This window comes from Peromyscus leucopus, chromosome 1 (genome assembly GCF_004664715.2).
Source record: "Peromyscus leucopus breed LL Stock chromosome 1, UCI_PerLeu_2.1, whole genome shotgun sequence".
NCBI classification, from domain to species: Eukaryota; Metazoa; Chordata; class Mammalia; order Rodentia; family Cricetidae; genus Peromyscus; species Peromyscus leucopus.
Genome location: NC_051063.1, coordinates 84849749 through 84868581, shown reverse-complemented (window position 1 = coordinate 84868581; position 18833 = coordinate 84849749). Strand labels below are relative to the sequence as shown.

The 18833-nt window shown below is 39.6% G+C and overlaps 1 protein-coding gene across 1 annotated transcript in view; it reads left to right on the top strand.

Annotated features, from left to right (window-relative positions):
* Nucleotides 1-18833, top strand: part of Rexo5 (RNA exonuclease 5) — a 38057-nt gene that overhangs the window by 7505 nt on the left and 11719 nt on the right. Inside the window, 9 exon segments of the mRNA XM_028867826.2 lie at nt 1007-1095; nt 2646-2761; nt 7403-7520; nt 7522-7542; nt 7704-7798; nt 8912-9014; nt 10963-10988; nt 12975-13052; nt 13806-13934. Coding sequence (XP_028723659.2) covers nt 1007-1095; nt 2646-2761; nt 7403-7520; nt 7522-7542; nt 7704-7798; nt 8912-9014; nt 10963-10988; nt 12975-13052; nt 13806-13934 — 775 coding nt within the window.

The window sequence follows — 18833 nt, the reverse complement described above, 5'->3', positions numbered from 1 at the left end:
ATGTAATGGAAAGAGTTCCCTGAACCTGCCTTGAACCTCTAGAGGGAACTTTCAGGTTATAATTCCAAGAAGTTGAAGAACATTTCTGGATAGTGACTTCAGGGAAATCTCAGGGATAGAGTTGGGTTTAAGTGCACACACTGAAAGTTACTCAGGGGCTGTAGAGATGGCTCAGAGGTTAAGAGCACTGACTGCTCTTCCAGAGGTCCTGAGTTCAATTCCCAGCAACCACATGGTGGCTCACAACCATCTGTAATGAGATCTGGTGCCCTCTTCTGGTCTGCAGACATACATACAAACAGAACACTGTATACATAATAAATAAATAAATAAATCTTTAAAAAAAAAAAAAAAAAGAAAGTTACTCAGACTTTCTGCCTGTTACATACTCTTTTTAGATGCCCATTATGGTGAATAAATCTCTTTCCTATTTTCACTTGCTTAATTTAGAAAAGAAAAATGCTACAAGGAGTCATTTGCATATGTTATTCCTTCTCTCCTAGTACCTACATGGGAAGTGTCCAGTAACTTTGGTTTTAATTCTTTCTCATAAGAAGAAAGAATGTTTGCTTGGTAACCAGGAAGTCTAGGCCCCAGCCCCCCTAAAACAGCATCTACAATATTCATTCAGAATTAACAATGGATGGAGAAAAACTTAACCAAAGAGGTTGCTTCTTGTTTAGTCTTCATAGTTCAAGTAACACAAAGTTCCCAGTAAATATGTTATTTGAGTTTCCCTGGATTATCAGAGTAGTGTTTATTATATTCAATAAATAGCTCCAGTAAGCCAGGTGTGTTGGTGCATGCCCTTAATCCCAGCACCCAGGAGGCAGAAGCAGACAGAATTCTGTGAGTTTGAGGCCAGCCTGGTCTACAAAGTGAGTTCTAGGACAGCCAGGGCTGTTACACAGAGAAACTCTGTCTCAAAAACCAAAAAATTTAAAAAAAAAAAAAAAAAAAAAAAAAAAGGTAGCTCCAGTAAGTATTTACTTCCTTTTCCTCCTAGGTTCTCCTGACTGTGAAAACTTTATCCTTACCAAGTGTGATGGTTCCATAACAGATAGTAGTCCTCTCTTTGGACTTGACTCTGAAATGGTAAGTAATGCTTTGATGTTTTTGGAGCATGTTGCAAACTATAGTGTAAGATGATTTCTTGAGTTCAATGAACCAGTGAACCCACACCTTTCTTAGTTTAAATCGCTGAAAGTAGGCCCCTTGGGAAAATACTTGGATCTATATTCCAAATGAAAAATTGTCTTAAGTTTTCTTTTTTGTTTTTTTTTTTTTTCTTTTTCTTTTTTTTTCTTTTTTTTTTTTTTCCCGAGACAGGGTTTCTCTGTGTAGTTTTGGTACCTGTCCTTGATCTCACTCTGTAGATCACACTGGCCTCGGATTCATAGAGATCTACCTAGCTCTGCCTCCCGAGTGCTGGAATTAAAGGAGTGTGCCACCGCCACCCGACCAGTCTTAAGTTTTCTAAGTAGTTTCTAACACATTACCAGAAAATATTGTTTTTTGAACAGACATTCTATTCTGTGGCTGCCATGAAGATTCTGCTTTAATTACTATGTGTAGCTGGAGTTTTCTCCAGTCCTGCCTGACCCTCAGTCAGGACAAATCTCTCTCACTCGCCAGTCCCGCAGCCATTTAGACCCAACTAAGTAAACACACAGAGACTTATATTACTTACAAACTGTATGGCCATGGCAGGCTTCTTGTTATCTAATTCTTATATCTTAAATTAACCCATTTCTATTAATCTATAAGTTGCCACCTGGCTTGTGGCTTACTGGTATCTTTACATGTTGCTTGTCATGGTGGCGGCTGGCAGCATCTCTCTGACTCAGCCTTCCTGTTCCTAGAATTCTCTTCTCTCCTTGTCCCACCTATACTTCCTGCCTGGCTACTGGCCCATCAGTATTTTATTTATTAACCAATCAGAGCAACACATTTAACATACAGAACATTCCACAGCAATTATGGGCTTAGGTTTTGCACACTGAAGATTAGAAACAGGATTTCCCTGCTAATTGAGTAATTCTTCTAAAGACAAGTACATCCTTTTCCTGTAGTACTATCAAATAGTTTTGATTCTTGTTAGTTTGTATACTAGTCTTGTCTGTTAATGACTGTCACTTTGAGTCCCCTAACCCCTTTCTGCCTTAGTTTTTCCTCTTATGAAGTCGGTAATAATTAAGGCTATGCTATAAATTTAGAATGTGCTTAGTAAAAGTGGTGGTTCTTAGCCATAATGCTGGATAATATCATTCTATCGAAGATAGGTACAATTATGATTGATACTATTATCTTCGTTTAAAAAATAAGTAAAACAAGATCCCCCTGTATAGCTAAAGTTGACTTTGAACTTTTGATTTTGCTTTAGCTTCCCTAGCCATTTATCTTCCTCAAAAAAAAAAAAAAAAAAAAACATTTTCCAGAGCAATTGTATTGCATTGCTTCCATTAAATGTAATGTTCAGCAAATATCCCAGCTTCAGTTTCATTCATCCTGGATCTGTTAGTAAGCAAGCATCTTTGCAGTTGCTGGCAGGAATCTTGGTAGCTGAGGGTAGGTGGTAGCTGATACAGTGTACATAATAAGGGGAAGCAATGGCTTCTGCAGCTCAGCAGTATTTTGTGTTTTAGTGCCTTACATCCAAGGGGAGAGAACTAACACGCATCTCACTGGTTGCTGAAGGAGGCCATTGTATTATGGATGAACTGGTTAAACCTGACTTCATGATTCTGGACTACCTTACTAGGTATTGTTTTGTTTTTCAAGACAGGGGTTTCTCTGTGTAGCAGCCCTGGCTATCCGGGAGCTTGCTCTATAGACCAGGCTAGCCTTGAACTCACAGAGATCCACTTGCCTCTGCGTCCCAAGTACTGGGATTAAAGGCATGTTCCACCACTGCCTGGCACTAGGTATTCTTTTACCTCACCCAATTCTGGTTCTTCCTATAACCATTCCAGAATGGAATATGACTTAACAGGAATGTCCACAACTTCGGCTTCCTGGGTTTTATCTCTTTATTTTCTCATAAAAGGTTAAGTGTGTGTGTGTGTGTGTGTGTGTGTGTGTGTGTGTGTGTGTGTATGCATATATCTTAGTGCTGAAATTGCATTATGTCAGTGTATTATACTTTTACCTTGTTCTTTTAATCTTATTGTGATAAGTCATCAGAATATTATCTGCCTTATCTTAGATTCTTGCAGTTATACTTGTTTTCTAGCAACTGCCACATAGTTGGAGAAGAGATTTTGTGTTCTGGCCAGACCTTGCTTAAGTATCTGTAAACAATTAATTGGCAGTCAAATGATCCTAATGCTTATCTATGTTGACTCCTCAGCAAATGTTTTCCATAACGGAAAATCTGAAACCCTAAATTTAGTCTGTATCCCACCCTCCTTCTTAAGACAGAGTCTCACTATGTAGCCTGGTATTTTAGTTAGGGTTTCTGTTGTTGTGAAGAAACACCATGACCACAGCAACTCTTACAAAGGAAAACATTTAATTGGGGTGGCTTGCTTAACTTTAGAGGTTTAGTTCATTATCGTCATGGTGGGAAGTAAGGCAGCATGCAGGCAGACATGGTGCTGGAGCTGAGATTCTTTACATCTTCATCCAAAGGCAGCTGGGCGTGGCTTGAGCATATATGAGACCTCAAAACCTGCCTCTACAGTGACAAACTTCCTCCAACAAGACCACACTTCCTATTAGTGCCACTCCCTTTGGGGGCCGTTCTCTTTCAAACCACACCTGGCTTGGCATTTGCTACATAGACCAGGCTGGCCTTGAACACAGAGATCTACTAGCCTCTGCCTCCCAAGTGCTGAGGTTAAAGTCATGTACCACCACACATGACCAATTTTAGTCTTTTAATTTTTATTTTTGCAAAGATCAGCATAAAACTTCAGACGTACACGGTGACTGGGCAAAGAAACAACCAGTGTGACATTACTTTCGTTGACTGAAGTTGTACCCATGCATTCATGTTTACTTAGGCATAGAAAGACCATGTTAATGATATAGGCTGTTCTATTAGCAGACCTGATATTTAGATAATATTTCTAGAAAATAGTCATATGCAGCAAAAAGATAGGTGAAAGCATGTTTGTCATAGTATTGTAAAAAGATGAAAATATAAATGTCTTTTTAAAAGACATTGCAAATGTCAAATTAGAGGATGTTTTTAAACAACTGCAAAATAGAATCTCTTAAAAGGATATACTAGAATTCATTTATTGATGTTTGAATGTAATCACAAAACAGCACATATGAAATATATCTATAAATATATACATATCAAAAAAAGTGGAAGGATATTTACTAAAATGGAAAAAATTATAATCCTTGGATAATTAAGTTATGGCTTTGTTTATTATTGTTGTTGTTTATTTTAATTCTAGCATTTCTCCCTTCCCTTTGCGCCCTCTCTGCTCTCCTTCTCAAATTCTTGGCCTATTTTTTGCATCAGTTGTTACTGATGTGTGCATATATGTATTTGTACATACCTATAAATTCTCAAATATAACCTGTTGAGTCCATATAATGTTATCTGTAAGTATTTTTTCAGGGTTGTCTGTTTGGGCACTAGACAACCCATTCATAAGCTCTTCCCTGGAAAGGGCCATCTCTTCCACTCTTATAGGTAGAGTTTTTCTGTGTCCCTGCAGTCATTCCCAGATAACCACAAGAGACTTAGTATTAATTATAAATGCTTGGCCTATAGCTTAAGCTCTTACAACTTAAGTTAACCCATTTTTATTAATCCACATTCTGCCACATGGCGTTGCCTCACTTTCGTCTTGCACCTCCTGTTTCCTCTCTGTGTCTGGCTGATGACTCCTCTGACTCTGCCCTTCTTTCCAGTGTTCTCTCTGCAAAATCCTGCCTAGCTGTCGGCCAATCAGCTTTTTATTAACAATGAGAGCAATATATATTTACAGTGTATAAAGATGTTCCACAGCACATTCCCAGCTTTCCTCATTTGCCTTTTGTGTAGGGTTAAGGCCTCATGATCTTTTCCCTGTGCAATTTGGCATGTTCATGGGTACCTTCTTGTTAAACTCACATTTGGTCAGTCATGTTGGTGAGACTTGATGGGTGTAGCTTCTGACATTACCCAGAGGCACATCTCACAGCAAAATCCCTGATTGGCTCTTACAGTCTTTCTACCCTCCTCTTCCACAATGTCCCCTGAGCTTAGATATGCGAGTGCTCTATAGATGTATCCATTGGGACAGGCTCCACAACTCTGTGTTTTGATTGGTTGTGATTTTCTGTAGTGGTCTCTGTCTCTTACAAAGAGAAGTTTCCTTGATTAGAGGTGAAGACTATACTTATCTGTGGGTATAAGGAAAAATATTTATAGATTTTTGTCAGAGATTATGCTGGCTTAGTAAATTAGTGGTTGTAGATTCTCCTCCAATAACCATGACATCACTAGCACCGATTAGTTAGCTAGGTTTCCAGTACTAGGCATGATAATCTCTCTTGTTGAGTGGGTCTTAAGTCAATTAGAGAGCAGTTGATTACCGCCAAAGTCTGTGTGGCACAACTACACCCAGGGTTATTCTGCCATGCTCCTTGTTGACGTGGTTCATATACATCGTAGCTCGGTAGGACGGTTGGTTGCCTCTCTCCCTTGGCAGCTTGCATGCACCTTCTGGTACCATGAAAGGTAGTCCTCAGGGATGGGGATTCAGGTCAGTTCCAGCTCAGGGGCTTCTGGGCCCTGTTTCTGAAGTACATGGTTTCTTCAACCCTAGGGACTTACTTCCTGTCTCAAGGGGTAATCAGTGGCAACAACAATAGGCTGTATGTTATTGGGGTCTTTTAGACAGCTTTGGCTGACAATTTAAAAAAGGGCTTCTCATGTCTTGCACTGGGGTTTTTGTTAGGTGGTCTTAGGAGGGAGCACCTTCAGCCCAAATGAGAAAAGTTATATTTATACACTGAATTATGTGCATTATAGGTTTGTTTGTTTGTTTGTTTGTTTGTTTGTTTGTTTTTTCAGGTAAATAATTAATAAGGTGGTTCCTTGTGGCCTTTTCAGCTGTCCATATTGTTAGTTTTCCTCCCTTCCCCTCACTAAGGAGGTCTCCCCTTTCCCATTTCCTCAATCACATCATTTGTATTTACCATTCCCCTTTACCCTCTTTCCATCCTCTTCTGTATTTACCTCTCCTTCTCTAAGGAGCCCCCGTGCCTTTTATTACCCAATCAGATACCTGTACCCTGCTATTCCCCTTTGCTCCCCAACCTCCCTGTGCTGGTAATAGTCCCATTTTATCCTAATAGTCCCATTTTATTCTCCTGGTTTCTGTAATTAGTACAAGTCTATGTACTCACATCTGAAGATTTGGAGCTAGGAGCTTCCAATAAAAGAGATTGTGCAATGTTTGTCTTTCTGAGTCTAAGTTACCTCACTCAATATGATCTTTTCTAGGTCCATTCATTTATCTGCAGAGTTCATGATTTTGTTTTTCTTTACAGCAGAATAATATTCCATAGTGTATGTGTACCATAGTTTCATTATCCATTTGTAAGTAGTAGGGCATGTAAATTGTTTCCATTTTCTAGCTATTGTGAATACAGCAGCAGTGAACATGGCTGAGCAAATATCTGTGGAATAGGATGTCAGGTCCTTTGGGTATATTCCAAGGAGTGGTATAGCTGGGTCATGTAGTAGATTTATTTTTAGCTTTTTGAGAATTCTCCACACTGGTTTCCACAGTGGCTGTAACAGTTTGTAATTCTATCAGCAGTGAATGAGGGCTCTCTTTCCCCTATATCTCCTCCAGTATTTGTTGCCCATTGTTGATATTTGCTTTTCTGAGTGGGGTAAGATGAAATCTCAAACTTACTTTGATTTTATTTTCTTAATTGCTAGGGCAGATGAACATTTTTAAGATACTCTTTTGAGAACTCTCTATTCAGGTCCTAGGCCCATTTTTTAAAAATGGGTCCTAGTTTTGTTGTTGTTGTTTTGTTTTTTCAGTCTTTATTTTTTGATTTCTTTGTATATTCTGGATATTGAACCTTTCCAGATATATAGCTGGCAAAAACTCTCTCTTATTTTATGGGCTTCCTCTTCACCCAGTTGATGGTTTATTTGACTCTGCGAAGCTTTTTAGTTTCATGAAGTCTTGACTGTTCGTTGTTGGCCTTAATTCTTGGGTAAATGGAGCCCTATTCAGGAAGTCCTTTCCTACATCTACATCATATATATAGTACTGCCCATGTTTTCCTCTAGAAGTTTATGGTTGATTTTTTTTTAACTTCTCTGCTTATTTGGATCTTCGGCTTTTCCTATAATAGATGTATATTAAGTATAATTTATCAAAGTGTTTCCTTAGAAAAAAAGCTGATATTTTAGTCTGTCTGTTTCTCTTTAAAGTTTTTCAGGAATCACGAAGAAGATTCTTAACCCAATGACAACCAAACTCAAAGATGTACAGAAGCTGTTAAGAGAACTGCTTCCTCCTGATGCTGTGTTAGTGGACCATTCCCTAGACTTTGGATCTCAGAGTATTGAAAGTGTGTATCTGCTTTAAGATTTTATTCTCTAATAAAAAAAAAAAAAAAAGCATGTTCCATTAATCTAAGATGTAAAGACTTGGGCTCTTGACTCCCAACTCTCTTCCCTGTTTTTTTCCTTTAGCATAAGATGCAATGTATTCATTCTCTTTCCTCTCCAGGTGATACATCCATATGTTATTGATACCTCATTGCTTTATATCTGGAAGCAGGGCAGAAGGTTTAAGCTAAGATTCTTAGCCAAAGTTATTTTGGGGTAGGTTTATTCATGTTATAATGATGTCCTGATACATTGTACATAAATTAATATGCATTATCCAATTCAGTCTTGGTTGTCTTCTTAATTTATAAACATTACTCTCTCCAGTTCTTAAGAAATGAAGAAATTAAGGGAATACAGTTGGACATGACAGGGTAGGCATATAATCTCAGCTATTTTTGAAGGCAGAGGTAGGAGATTCTCAAGTTTAAGGATTTCCTTGTCTCTAAAGTGAGTTTAAGGCTATCTTGAGCAACTTAATGAGACCCTAACTAAATATGAAAAGTTTAAAAACAAATGTATTTGGGTGGCAAGATGACTCCCATAAGTTGTCCTCTGCCTATCCCCCAACCAAACACACACGGTACACACCTAAACACATAAACAAACAAATGTAATTTTAAAAAATTTTGAAGGATGCTGATGATAGAACATTTACATATCATTTATAAGGTCGAGGTTCAGTCCCTAGTACCATGGAATTTCAAAATGTAGCATACTTATATTGAATATATCTTGTAGTTTTGAGCATATAAGTGCATGTTCATTATAACATGGCTCAAAATGAAAAGCAAAATTGTAGAGGACTGATTAAATTACAGTTATTTGTGTTATTATTCAAAGGAATGTGATGGATCTGTGTATGCTAATGTGGAAAACCCTAAGATATTATTTAGAATAAAATAAAGTTGCTGAGAAGGATCTTTATATAGATATTGCTATAATAGATTAGGTTTAGTAGGTATAGTGACATAAATATATGCATATTTAAGATTTTTCATACACAACCAAGAAGATATTTAAATGTATAAATACTTGCATATGAATAAAAATCTTCTGGAAGGAAACTTGATACATCTAAGAGTGGGCTAGAGACTTCATTGGCTAATCTTTAATTCCTGTGGTGTACTTCCTGTGGTCAAAGCCATTCTAGGTTGTTCTGGATGTGCAGCACCTCTTTTGAGGCCTGGGAGTTGAGCCGGAGAAAAGGGATCCTGATAGTTGTGATATAAATCTGATTATTACAATGGTGAAACTTTATATACTGTGATTAAAAGAAATAATCATTAAAAATATTCCCAGATACATACATTTCATCTTCATTTCTAGGAAGGACATATAGTGCCCAGACAAGCTTGGTCATGATACCATAGAAGATGCTAGAACAACTCTTGAATTAGCTCGGTATTTTCTTAAGTATGGGCCAAAGAAGGTTAGTATCTTTGACCAGTACTTTTGGCTTTCTTAATATTATGGGATTGGATCAGACATCCATTGTAGCTAAATGTTTTCCTGTGTCCTACCCTGTCTGCAGCTGCTCAGACCCAAGTAAACACACAGAGGCTTATATTAATTAAAACTGCTTAGACATTAGCTCAGGCCTACTACTGACTAGCTCTTATACATAAACTCAGCCCATTTCTGTTTTAATCTATAAGTCACGTGTTCTGTGCCTTTACCTGTTTGCCATTACATGCTGCTCCCTGGACAGCAGGCTGGCATCTCCTAACTCAGCCTTCCTCTTCCCAGAATTCTCCTTGTCTGCTTATCCTGCCTATATATACTTCCTGCCTGGCTACTGGCCAATCAGCATTTGGTTTATCAACCAATTAGAGCAACACATTCACAGCATACAGAACATCCCACAGGAATCCATAGATCATTATTTCTGTGCTTACCTTTCTTTACAAAACTAGCAATGTGATTAAGGTTAGAATTAAGACCTGTATCACTAACATAATATACTAAGTATATACAGCCTCTGAAGTTGGGCTTATCTATTTTTAAGTGTAGGCTATTCAGTATCTAGTTATATCAACTAGCAGTTGCTCTGAATAACTTGTTTCTAAATCTGTAAAATGGAAATATGTAGTTTGCTGAGGGCAGATAACTATAGATAAAGCTCTTAACATACTGCATTGAATATACTGAGCACCACACGGATGATGATCACTGAACTGATACTGTTTATGGTAATTATTGTACTCTCTTGACATACTGCATTGAATATACTGAGCACCACACGGATGATGATCACTGAACTGATACTGTTTATGGTAATTATTGTACTCTCTTGGAGTAGGTGCACATTCCATTGTTTGAGCAGCAGTTCAGTGGTTATAGATTCAAAAAGGACAGTTTCTGAAAGACCTTGTAAAGTTATTTTTGGTGGTGGTTTCCTTGAGGCACTGTCTTGCTATAAACCCAGCTGGCCTGTAATGTACTGTGTAGATACAGCCCAGACTGGCTTCAAATCTGTAGTGATCCTACTACCCTTACCATCCAACTGCTAGGATAGAAGGACCTGAAGGGACAAAAATGTGGGGGACAGAATGTTGGTTGAAGGTAAACTGAAAAAAGAAAGGTAAAGATACGTAATCAGATAATAATAGTGCAGCCCCATAGCCAGGTGGTGGTGGCACACACCTTTATTCCCAGCACCCGGGAGGCAGAGACAGGCAGACCTCTGTGAGTTTGAGGACAGCCTGGTCTACAGAGCTAGTTCCAGGATAGGCTCCAAAAGCTACACAGAAACCCTGTCTCGAAAAACAAAACAATAATAATAATAGTACAGCCCCATCTCTTTGGAGGCTGAGCCAGACAGACCCCGCAGACAGCTATACTCTTTAGGAAAGGAAAATGAAAAGGGAAAGAGTAAAGAAGGGGGAAAATAAGCAGTGTAAGAGAAAACTAAGCAGGGCCCAGCTGTCATGCCAAGTTGATACTGAGCATTAAATAAGGGTGGAATCAACATGAGGGCAGAGAGTTGGATGGGGATATAGAATATGAAAACTCTGATAGCTGGGGTTCAGTTTTGAGTCTCTCACATTTCTTGGCTCTCAGAACCCCATGCTGCCTCTGGTAGTTCCATCATGATAAGAGGTCCTGTTCTCCCCTCTGGATCTTTCTTCTTCCTTCCTTCCTTCCTTCCTTCCTTCCTTCCTTCCTTCCTTCCTTCCTTCCTTCCTTCCTTCCTTCCTTCCTTCCTTCCTTTCTTTTTAAGATTTATTTATTATGTATACAGTGCTCTGTCTGCATGCCAGAAGAGGGCACCAGATGGTTGGGAGCTACCATGCTAGGAATTGAACTCAGGACCTCTGCAAGAACAGCTAGTGTTCTTAACCACTGAGCCATCTCTCCAGCCCTGGATCTTTCTTTAGATAGTTGAATTACAGGTGCTGGCTCTGTCTGTAGGGAGTACTTCACAAGTGGAATCACAAATGCTAGTAATACCTCTGTGTGTTCTTTTAACTTTAGGGTTGTCAGTTCTGGTCCCACCGCTGTATAATCCTTCCAATGTCCGGTGGTCTGCTTGGAGTCTTAGTTTCTGTGAGGATATTGTACGAGGTCCTGTCACAAAATTTCCCGTTCCTTACTGCTCTGTCCAAGGTGGAGGTGACGGAGAGTCTCTCAGCTTCAGACTCTGCACTACTGCTCTCTCCAGTCTGCCGCCTGGGGTCGGCTGCTCTGATCCAGGTGCTGCGTTGTGTTCCAAGTTCTGCCCTGCACTCTTCCTGAGGTCTTGGTGGGTCCTTTGATCTGTGGGACAATAGCAGTGGTAGGGGAATGATGAGTGTTGTAGAGTTCTTGAGTTTTAGACCTTTTACCCTTCTGGAGTTGTCTGTAGGCTGCTGAGGCACTGACCTATGCTGATGGCTTTACAAAAACCAGGTTTAGCTTTTGCCAACTCTTCCCTGCTGCCCAGTATTCTCATCACTTGCTTCTACAATTGAAATCAGGATAAGTTCTTCCCAGAGCCATCAATCCATGACCTACCTACTGTTCGTGGTGAAACTGCCTCTGCCTCTCAATGTGCCAGCTCCTCTTGGGACACCTGACTGAATTGCACCTCCTTCACTTGTATCACGAATCTTAAAAGATCTTATTAAAAAAAAAAACAACCCAGAGCCAGATACTGGGGTGAAAACTGAGAGATCAGAGGAAAAGGACAAGCCACAGCAATCTCACCTTACCAATTCCTCAGCCTACAGAGAGAGTTACTTATTGTATACCCACACCTATATGCCTTTCTGTCCTTGCCCTCTTATTTCCTTTCCGCCCAGCTTTATCACTTCCTGTCTGTCTGTACAGACCTCCAGATCTCTATGGTTAACTAGTGCTGGGAATTAAAGGCTTTTGCTACCACACCTGGCTCTGTTCCCAGTGTGGCCTTGAACTCACAGAGATCCAGATGAAGCTCTGACTCCCGAATGCTAGGATTAAGAGCATGTGCTATCACTGCCTGACCTCTATGTTTAATATAGTGGCTGGCTTTTTCCTCTAATCCTCAGATAAGCTTTATTGGGGTGCACAAATAAAAATATCACCACATTCACTCTCTAAGAATGGTTATGATTTTTTAACAGACTTTACTAGGACACATGTTCTCATAGAGGAGCTCAGGAGTGGCTCCTCTGGGAATGGTGGGACCCAGGGAGACTCTAAAATAGGTTGCTGGCTTGGTTTGTTTTATCATTGAGATTTATTTATTTTATGTGTGTGAGTGTCTTTTGCCTGCATGGATGTGTGTGCATCATGTGCATGCCTGGTGCTGATGTAGGCCAGAAAAAGGGATGGGATTCCCTGGAAGTGGAGTTACAGATGGTTGTGAGCCACCATGTAGGTGCTAAGAATTGAACCCAGGTTCTCTGTAAGAGCAACAAGTGCTGTTTACCACTGAGCCATCTGTTGAACCCCAAGATAGGTTGTTTAAAAAAAAAATGTATCTCACTTCCCAAGTAGACTCCCACTTTATGAAGAAGAAAAAAAATCAATTAGACTTTTGATAGTTTTGTATTAATATACTGACTTTTTTGATGTTGCAGTAAAAGTCATTTTTCGTTTCTAAAAGTTACAGGTTTTCAGAGAAATATATTTTAAAGGACTAAGTAAGGAATGATGAGCCAAAATTTTCATCACTTTTCTACTCAGCCTCACTCCACTCTTTTAAAGCTTGTTCATGTGACATTAGTAGCTGGGACAGATTGCTGTTCTTGGCTAAGCAGTCATAAACCATCTGATACTATTGGTGCTAGCTTGTGCCTGAGGCAGTGGCACAGTCACAGTTCCAGAGAAACAGAATGTCACTTCAGTGGATTTTTTTCACCTCAAATTCTGTACAAAAACTTTTACCACTTCATTTTCTTATAGATTGCAGAGCTCAGTCTGGAAGCACTAATCATAAAGAACTGAGAGCAGCTAGTCAAGCATCAGGAAACCAGGGAGCAGCTACTAAGCACCCAAATATGAGGTGGGTCTCCATTTCAAATAAGAGCAAAGGAAAATAAAGATGTATTTCCTAATTTTCTGAATATGACCAATGTCTAAAATGATATTTTTCATTAAAAAAACACAAATTGTTTTGGACTAAGGATTATTAGAAGAGATGCTAGGTCCTTTAATGCCAGTATTCAGGAGGCAGAGGCAGATAGGTCTCTGTGAGTTAGAGGCCAGCCTGGTCTATGAGGCGAGTTCCAGGACAGCCTGGGTTATGCTGAGAGACTCTTTATCTTGAGGGAAGGGGAGGGGAGAAGAGAATGCTAGACTCGTTGGTATTTTGAAGTTAGAAAACTCAGCTTGTAGCCTTTAATGTAGATTGGAGAAACACACACACACACACACACACACACACACACACACACACACACACTCAAAAAGGGTTTGATTTCAGACCATAATGAGTGTGTCAGATCCTTAGGACTGTGGCTTAAATCTTGACAGATAGCTTTAGGTATACTTCTTGTTCATTTCCCCCCCTGTGACGGTAACACCATCTAATTTGATTTTCTGCAATGATGAAAATACTCTGGAGAATATGGGAAGTACTAATCACATATGACTAATGCAGTTGATTAACTGGGCTTTTAATTTAATTTTAATTAAATTTATATAGCTGAATGTTGCTAGTGACTACTATATTGGACAGCATTATAGGCACAAAAATTAACTAGCAAGCCATAGCCTAAAAATGACTATTCTTATTTTAATCTCTTTTTCTTTACAGTGTTTTAGACTGCCTGGACTCAATGGGTCATAAACTCCTTTTCTTGACTCGGGATATAGATGAGCTTTCTTCTTCTAGAAACTGTCAAACTATTAAGTGTTCTTCAAATAAAGAGGTAAATGATCTATTGTACCTTTGTAGTATGTATTCACAAAAGAGAAAGATGTAACCCTTTGTACAACCTATGGAAGTGCCAAGGTTTTTGCACCAGTAACCCTGGTGAATATGCCCAAGTCTGGCTTCTATCTCAGATCTTTCATGGAGCACTGTTAAGTCTGTCACTTCATAGTCTGTCTGCTTTGAGACCAGCACGCTTGGCCTTGCACGCCACTTAGAACTTCTGTTTCTGGTATATGGAGATGTTTGTTTTGAGCCTGACTTTATATTTTTATATTTTATCTGTCATTGTTCTATGTGTATGTAACAGGAGCCCCAGTATTCAGTTGTCTTCCCTATCTACCAGCACTGGGATTATAAATACACTACCGTTTCTGGCTTTTATTTATGTGGGGCCAAACTCAGGTCCTTGTGCTTGCTCAGCAAGCTGTTTATCCTCCTGAGCCCCTGAAATGTTTTTATTTGACAATTTATTAGGTATTTTTGGGGGGATATTTTGCCTGTGTATATGTCTGTCTGCCTGTGCGTAGTGCCTATGGAGCCCAGAAAAAGGTATCAGAATCCTGAGAGACTGGAGTTACAGGCAGTTATGGGTTCACATGTGAGGGCTGGGAATTGATTGAACCTAGGGCCTCTAGAGGAATAGCTAGTGCTCTTAACAACTAGGCCACCATTTTAGCCCCACAATTGTGGAAATAATGCATTTCCATCCTCCCCTCTACCTCTTCCAACTCTCCCATCAAATTAACAACCTCTTATTTAATATTATCGTTTTATATATATACAAACTTAAGTGCACACACATGTGTGTATCTCCCTTCTATTTAGTGTTGTTCATATGTGTTTAGGGCATGACCCGTTGGGATTGGATAACCTATCAGGGAGCTCATCCCTGGAGAAGACTGATTGTGCTTTTCCCAGCTTTCCCCAATCCAGATTGGCATGTCAGCTGGTACTGTCAATGTGCAGATACTGTTCAGGCAGCATATTGTTGAGAGTTCATAGGTGAGCTTTTCGGTCATGTTTAGAAGACACTGTTTTCAGCAAGCATCCTGGTCTTTGGTTCTTACGGTTTTTCTGTTCCCTCTTCTGCAATGTTTCCTGAGCCTTGGGTATAAGGGTTGTGATGCAGATGAATGAACTGGTGCTGGGACCCCACGGTCAGTTTTTCTCTGTATTCTGACCAGTTGTGGATTTCTGTTTGAGACAGTCTCTTTCATTTCAAGGTGCATGAGAACTTTGCCAAGTAGACTGGACTAGCTGGCTGCTGAGCTTCCAAATTCCTGCCTCTCTGCCTCCCATCTCACCATTACTAGGATTCTTTTCAGGCATGCGCCACTGTCACTAGTGTCTTATGTGGGTTCTTGGTATTGAACTTGGGGTTTTGTACTTGCAAGGAAAGTGGTTTACCAACTGAGCCATCTCCCAGCCTTCATTATTTTTTAATGGACTATGATTTTTAGGGAAGTTTTAGTCCATGGAAAAATTGCATGGAAAGTGTGTTTTCCATTTGCCCTTTGTCTGCATGTGCACATCTTCTGCCACAATCAACAGTCTACACTAGATTTTGTTGCCATCAATAAATCCATACCGATGTATCCTAGTCACCCAAAAGTCCATCATTTATATTAGAGCTGACTCTTTTTTGGTTTTTCGAGACAGGGTTTCTCTGTGTAGCTTTGTGCCTCTCCTGGAACTCACTTGGTAGCCCAGGCTGGCCTCGAACTCACAGAGATCCGCCTGGCTCTGCCTCCCGAGTGCTGGGATTAAAGACGTGCGCCGCCGCCGCCGCCACCACCACCCGGCTAGAGCTGACTCTTGATGTTGTAAGTATGCTATAAATTTTGACCAATGTTTGATGACATACATGTACCACTATAATATAGAGTAGTTTCACTACCCTAAATATCTTAGGATAAATGTGCTTTGCTAATTCTTTCTCCCTCTCCCTCTAGAACCCACTGATCTTTTCATTGGCTCAATAGTTTTGCCTTTTCCAGAATACCATATAGTTGTAATCATATATCAGGACACCTTTTAGATTGTTTTATTTTATTTATAAATGTACTTATTTCCTCAATGTCTTTTCAGTGCTTTTAATGGTTTTTTAAAATGATTTATTTTTTTAATGTGCATTGGTGTTTTTCCTGCATGTATGTCTGTGTGAGGATGTCCATTCCCTTGGAACTGAAGTTACAGACAGCTGTGAGATGCCATGTGGGTGCTGGGAATTAAACCTTGGTCCTCTAGAAGAACAGCCAGTGCTCTTAACCACTGAGCCATCTCTCCAGCCCTGGTTTCTGTTTTTAATGTCTGAATAATACTATACTGTTCATTCACCCACTAATAAGAGAGATAGCCGATTGTTTATAAGTTTTAACACTTATGGGGAAAGCTGCTAGAATATCTGTGTACAGCTTTTGGATGGCCATAAGCATTTAGATAATACAGTTAAACAATTGCATTTGTTTAATAGTGTCTCATAAGTTTCTTGATAGTGTGACATAAATCCCTTAAGCTCACCTCAACTGTTCTTTATTATCTTTTGACCTCTGATTCAATCATTGTAAATGACCTGTTTTTAAGACCACTGATGTTTTCTTTTCTGCTTGATTAAATCCATTCCAGTATAATTTTGCAGTGCTATTTGTTTAAATTTTCCAATCCAGAACATTGTTGTTGTTTTTTTAATCATTTTCTTTGTTGATATTCTCATTTGTTAATGTATCATTTTCATGATTTAGTTAGTTATCAATGTTCAAGCATCTTTATAACAATTCTTTCAGCCCTTTAAGCATCTTTTAGACAGTTATAATTCACCTTACGAGTGTGCAGTTTTCATATCCATGGAGTCAACCAATCATGAATTGGAAATAATAAGGAAAAGAATGACTGGACATGTGCAGACTTTGTCTTTCTTACTGTTTCTTAACAGTGCAGTAGAAAAACTACTTACACAGCATGTATATTCTCTTAAATAATATGTCCTCCAGAGATGGTAACTCAGTATACAAGAAATCAAATGCAAATATTATGTCATTTTATATTAAATAATAGAAGTAAATCTTAGAGATGGGAACTCAAAAGGTATGCAAGAAAGTCTATACAGATCAAGAGTGCAAATACCATGCCATTTTATATAAGAGACCTGGAGCTTAACACGGTGGTGTAATCTCAGTACTCAGAAGACAGACATTCACAAGTCTTCATATATCTCCAGATTCATTTTATGGAATTACATTTTCTTCGTTTACTTAGGCTGTTTCCTTGTCTCTTTGTATGCTTTGTGATTTTACTACTGAGACTTAGACATTTGAAAAAACAAACATTTCTGGTCTGAGGAGATGGCTCAGCATATAAAGCACTTGCCACACAAATGTAATTGCCAGGATTCAGATTCCCAGATCCTTGTATTATAGTGTTGTTCTGTTGCTATGATAAAAGACTCTGACCCAAAATAACCCAGGGAAGGTGATTTTATATTTCAATTTACAGGTGATAGTCTATCATTGAGGGAAGTCAGGGCAGGAACCTGAAGTAGAAACCCTGGAGGAAGGCTTCTTGCTGGTGTTCTCTAGCTCATGTTTAGCTTTCTTATATATCCTAGGACTACCAGCCCAAGGAGTGGTGTCACCCACAGTGTGCTGGGCCCTCCACAGGAATTGGCATGACCATTCTCCAGACATGCTCACAGTTTTCCTCTCATGACTATAGGCTACGTCAAACTGAAGATAAAAGGTGACAGAACACCATGGAAAAGCCAAGTGGTCCTAGTGGGACATGGGGAGAGGCAGAGATAAAGATGCCTGGAGCATGCTGACTTGCCAGACTAGCTGAAACTGAGAGCCCCAGCTTCAGTGAAATACCTTGCCTCAACATGACTGAGAATTACACCCTAATATCAACCTCAGGCCTCCACACCAATATGCACACATGTGTACATGCACCTGCACACATATATACCATAACATGAAAACATATATACACACATACATTCACAAAAAGAGAGAGAGATAACTGGTTTTCTGGACTGCTTCATGCAGCACCCCTACACAACTCAAGATTTGCGTTGTCTGGAATTGTACCTTTCTAACTGTCTCAAATTATCCTGGCAGTTTGTTGCTGCCTCTTGTTCACAGCCCATAATCTCTTACCTCCCGGCATCTTCCTGGGGAACCACATCTCTAGTATGTCCTGGGAATCTGTCCTTAATGATTTCTAAATAAGTCTCTAGTCCTGTCAGCTCTTCAGTCAGATGAGAAGAAACCAGTTTCTCTGGCAGCCCACAGGTTTTTCTAGAATAGTGGGCACACAGTCCAAGAAAGAATTCTCTCTGGAATGGGAAGTTACCACCCCCCACACACCCCATTAAGCAGCTGTTGATTCCGAGGGAGAGAGAGATGGGAACACAAACCATTGCAGTGTTGTTTCCCATTTACTAGCATGTCTTGCCTCCCAAGGGCTGGGGCTAGAGGCATATACCCCACCACTCTCAGCTTTCCAATACTTGGGGGGGAGGGGGAGGGAGGAGGAGGAGACGGTTGTTTGTTTGAGATTAATTTTTTTTAGTGTTATTTTTTATTTTTTTATGTGTATTAGTGTTTTTGCCTGCATGTATGTCTATGTGAGGGTGTCAGATCCCCTGGAATTAGAGTTACAAACAGTTGTGAGCTGTCATGTGAATGCTGGGAATTGAACCCAGGTCCTCTGGGAAAGCAGTCAGTACTCTTAACCACTGAGACATCTCTCCAGCCCCTGTTTGAGACTAATTTTATGGTGTTAGGAAGAAGAGAGGAATTTATAATATTGTTAGGAAAGGTTGGCATCTGTCATCTCTCTCTGCAAGAGCTTTACTTGACCTTTTTATTTTCATCTTTCAACACATCTACAAAGGGCACTACCTTTTTTCTG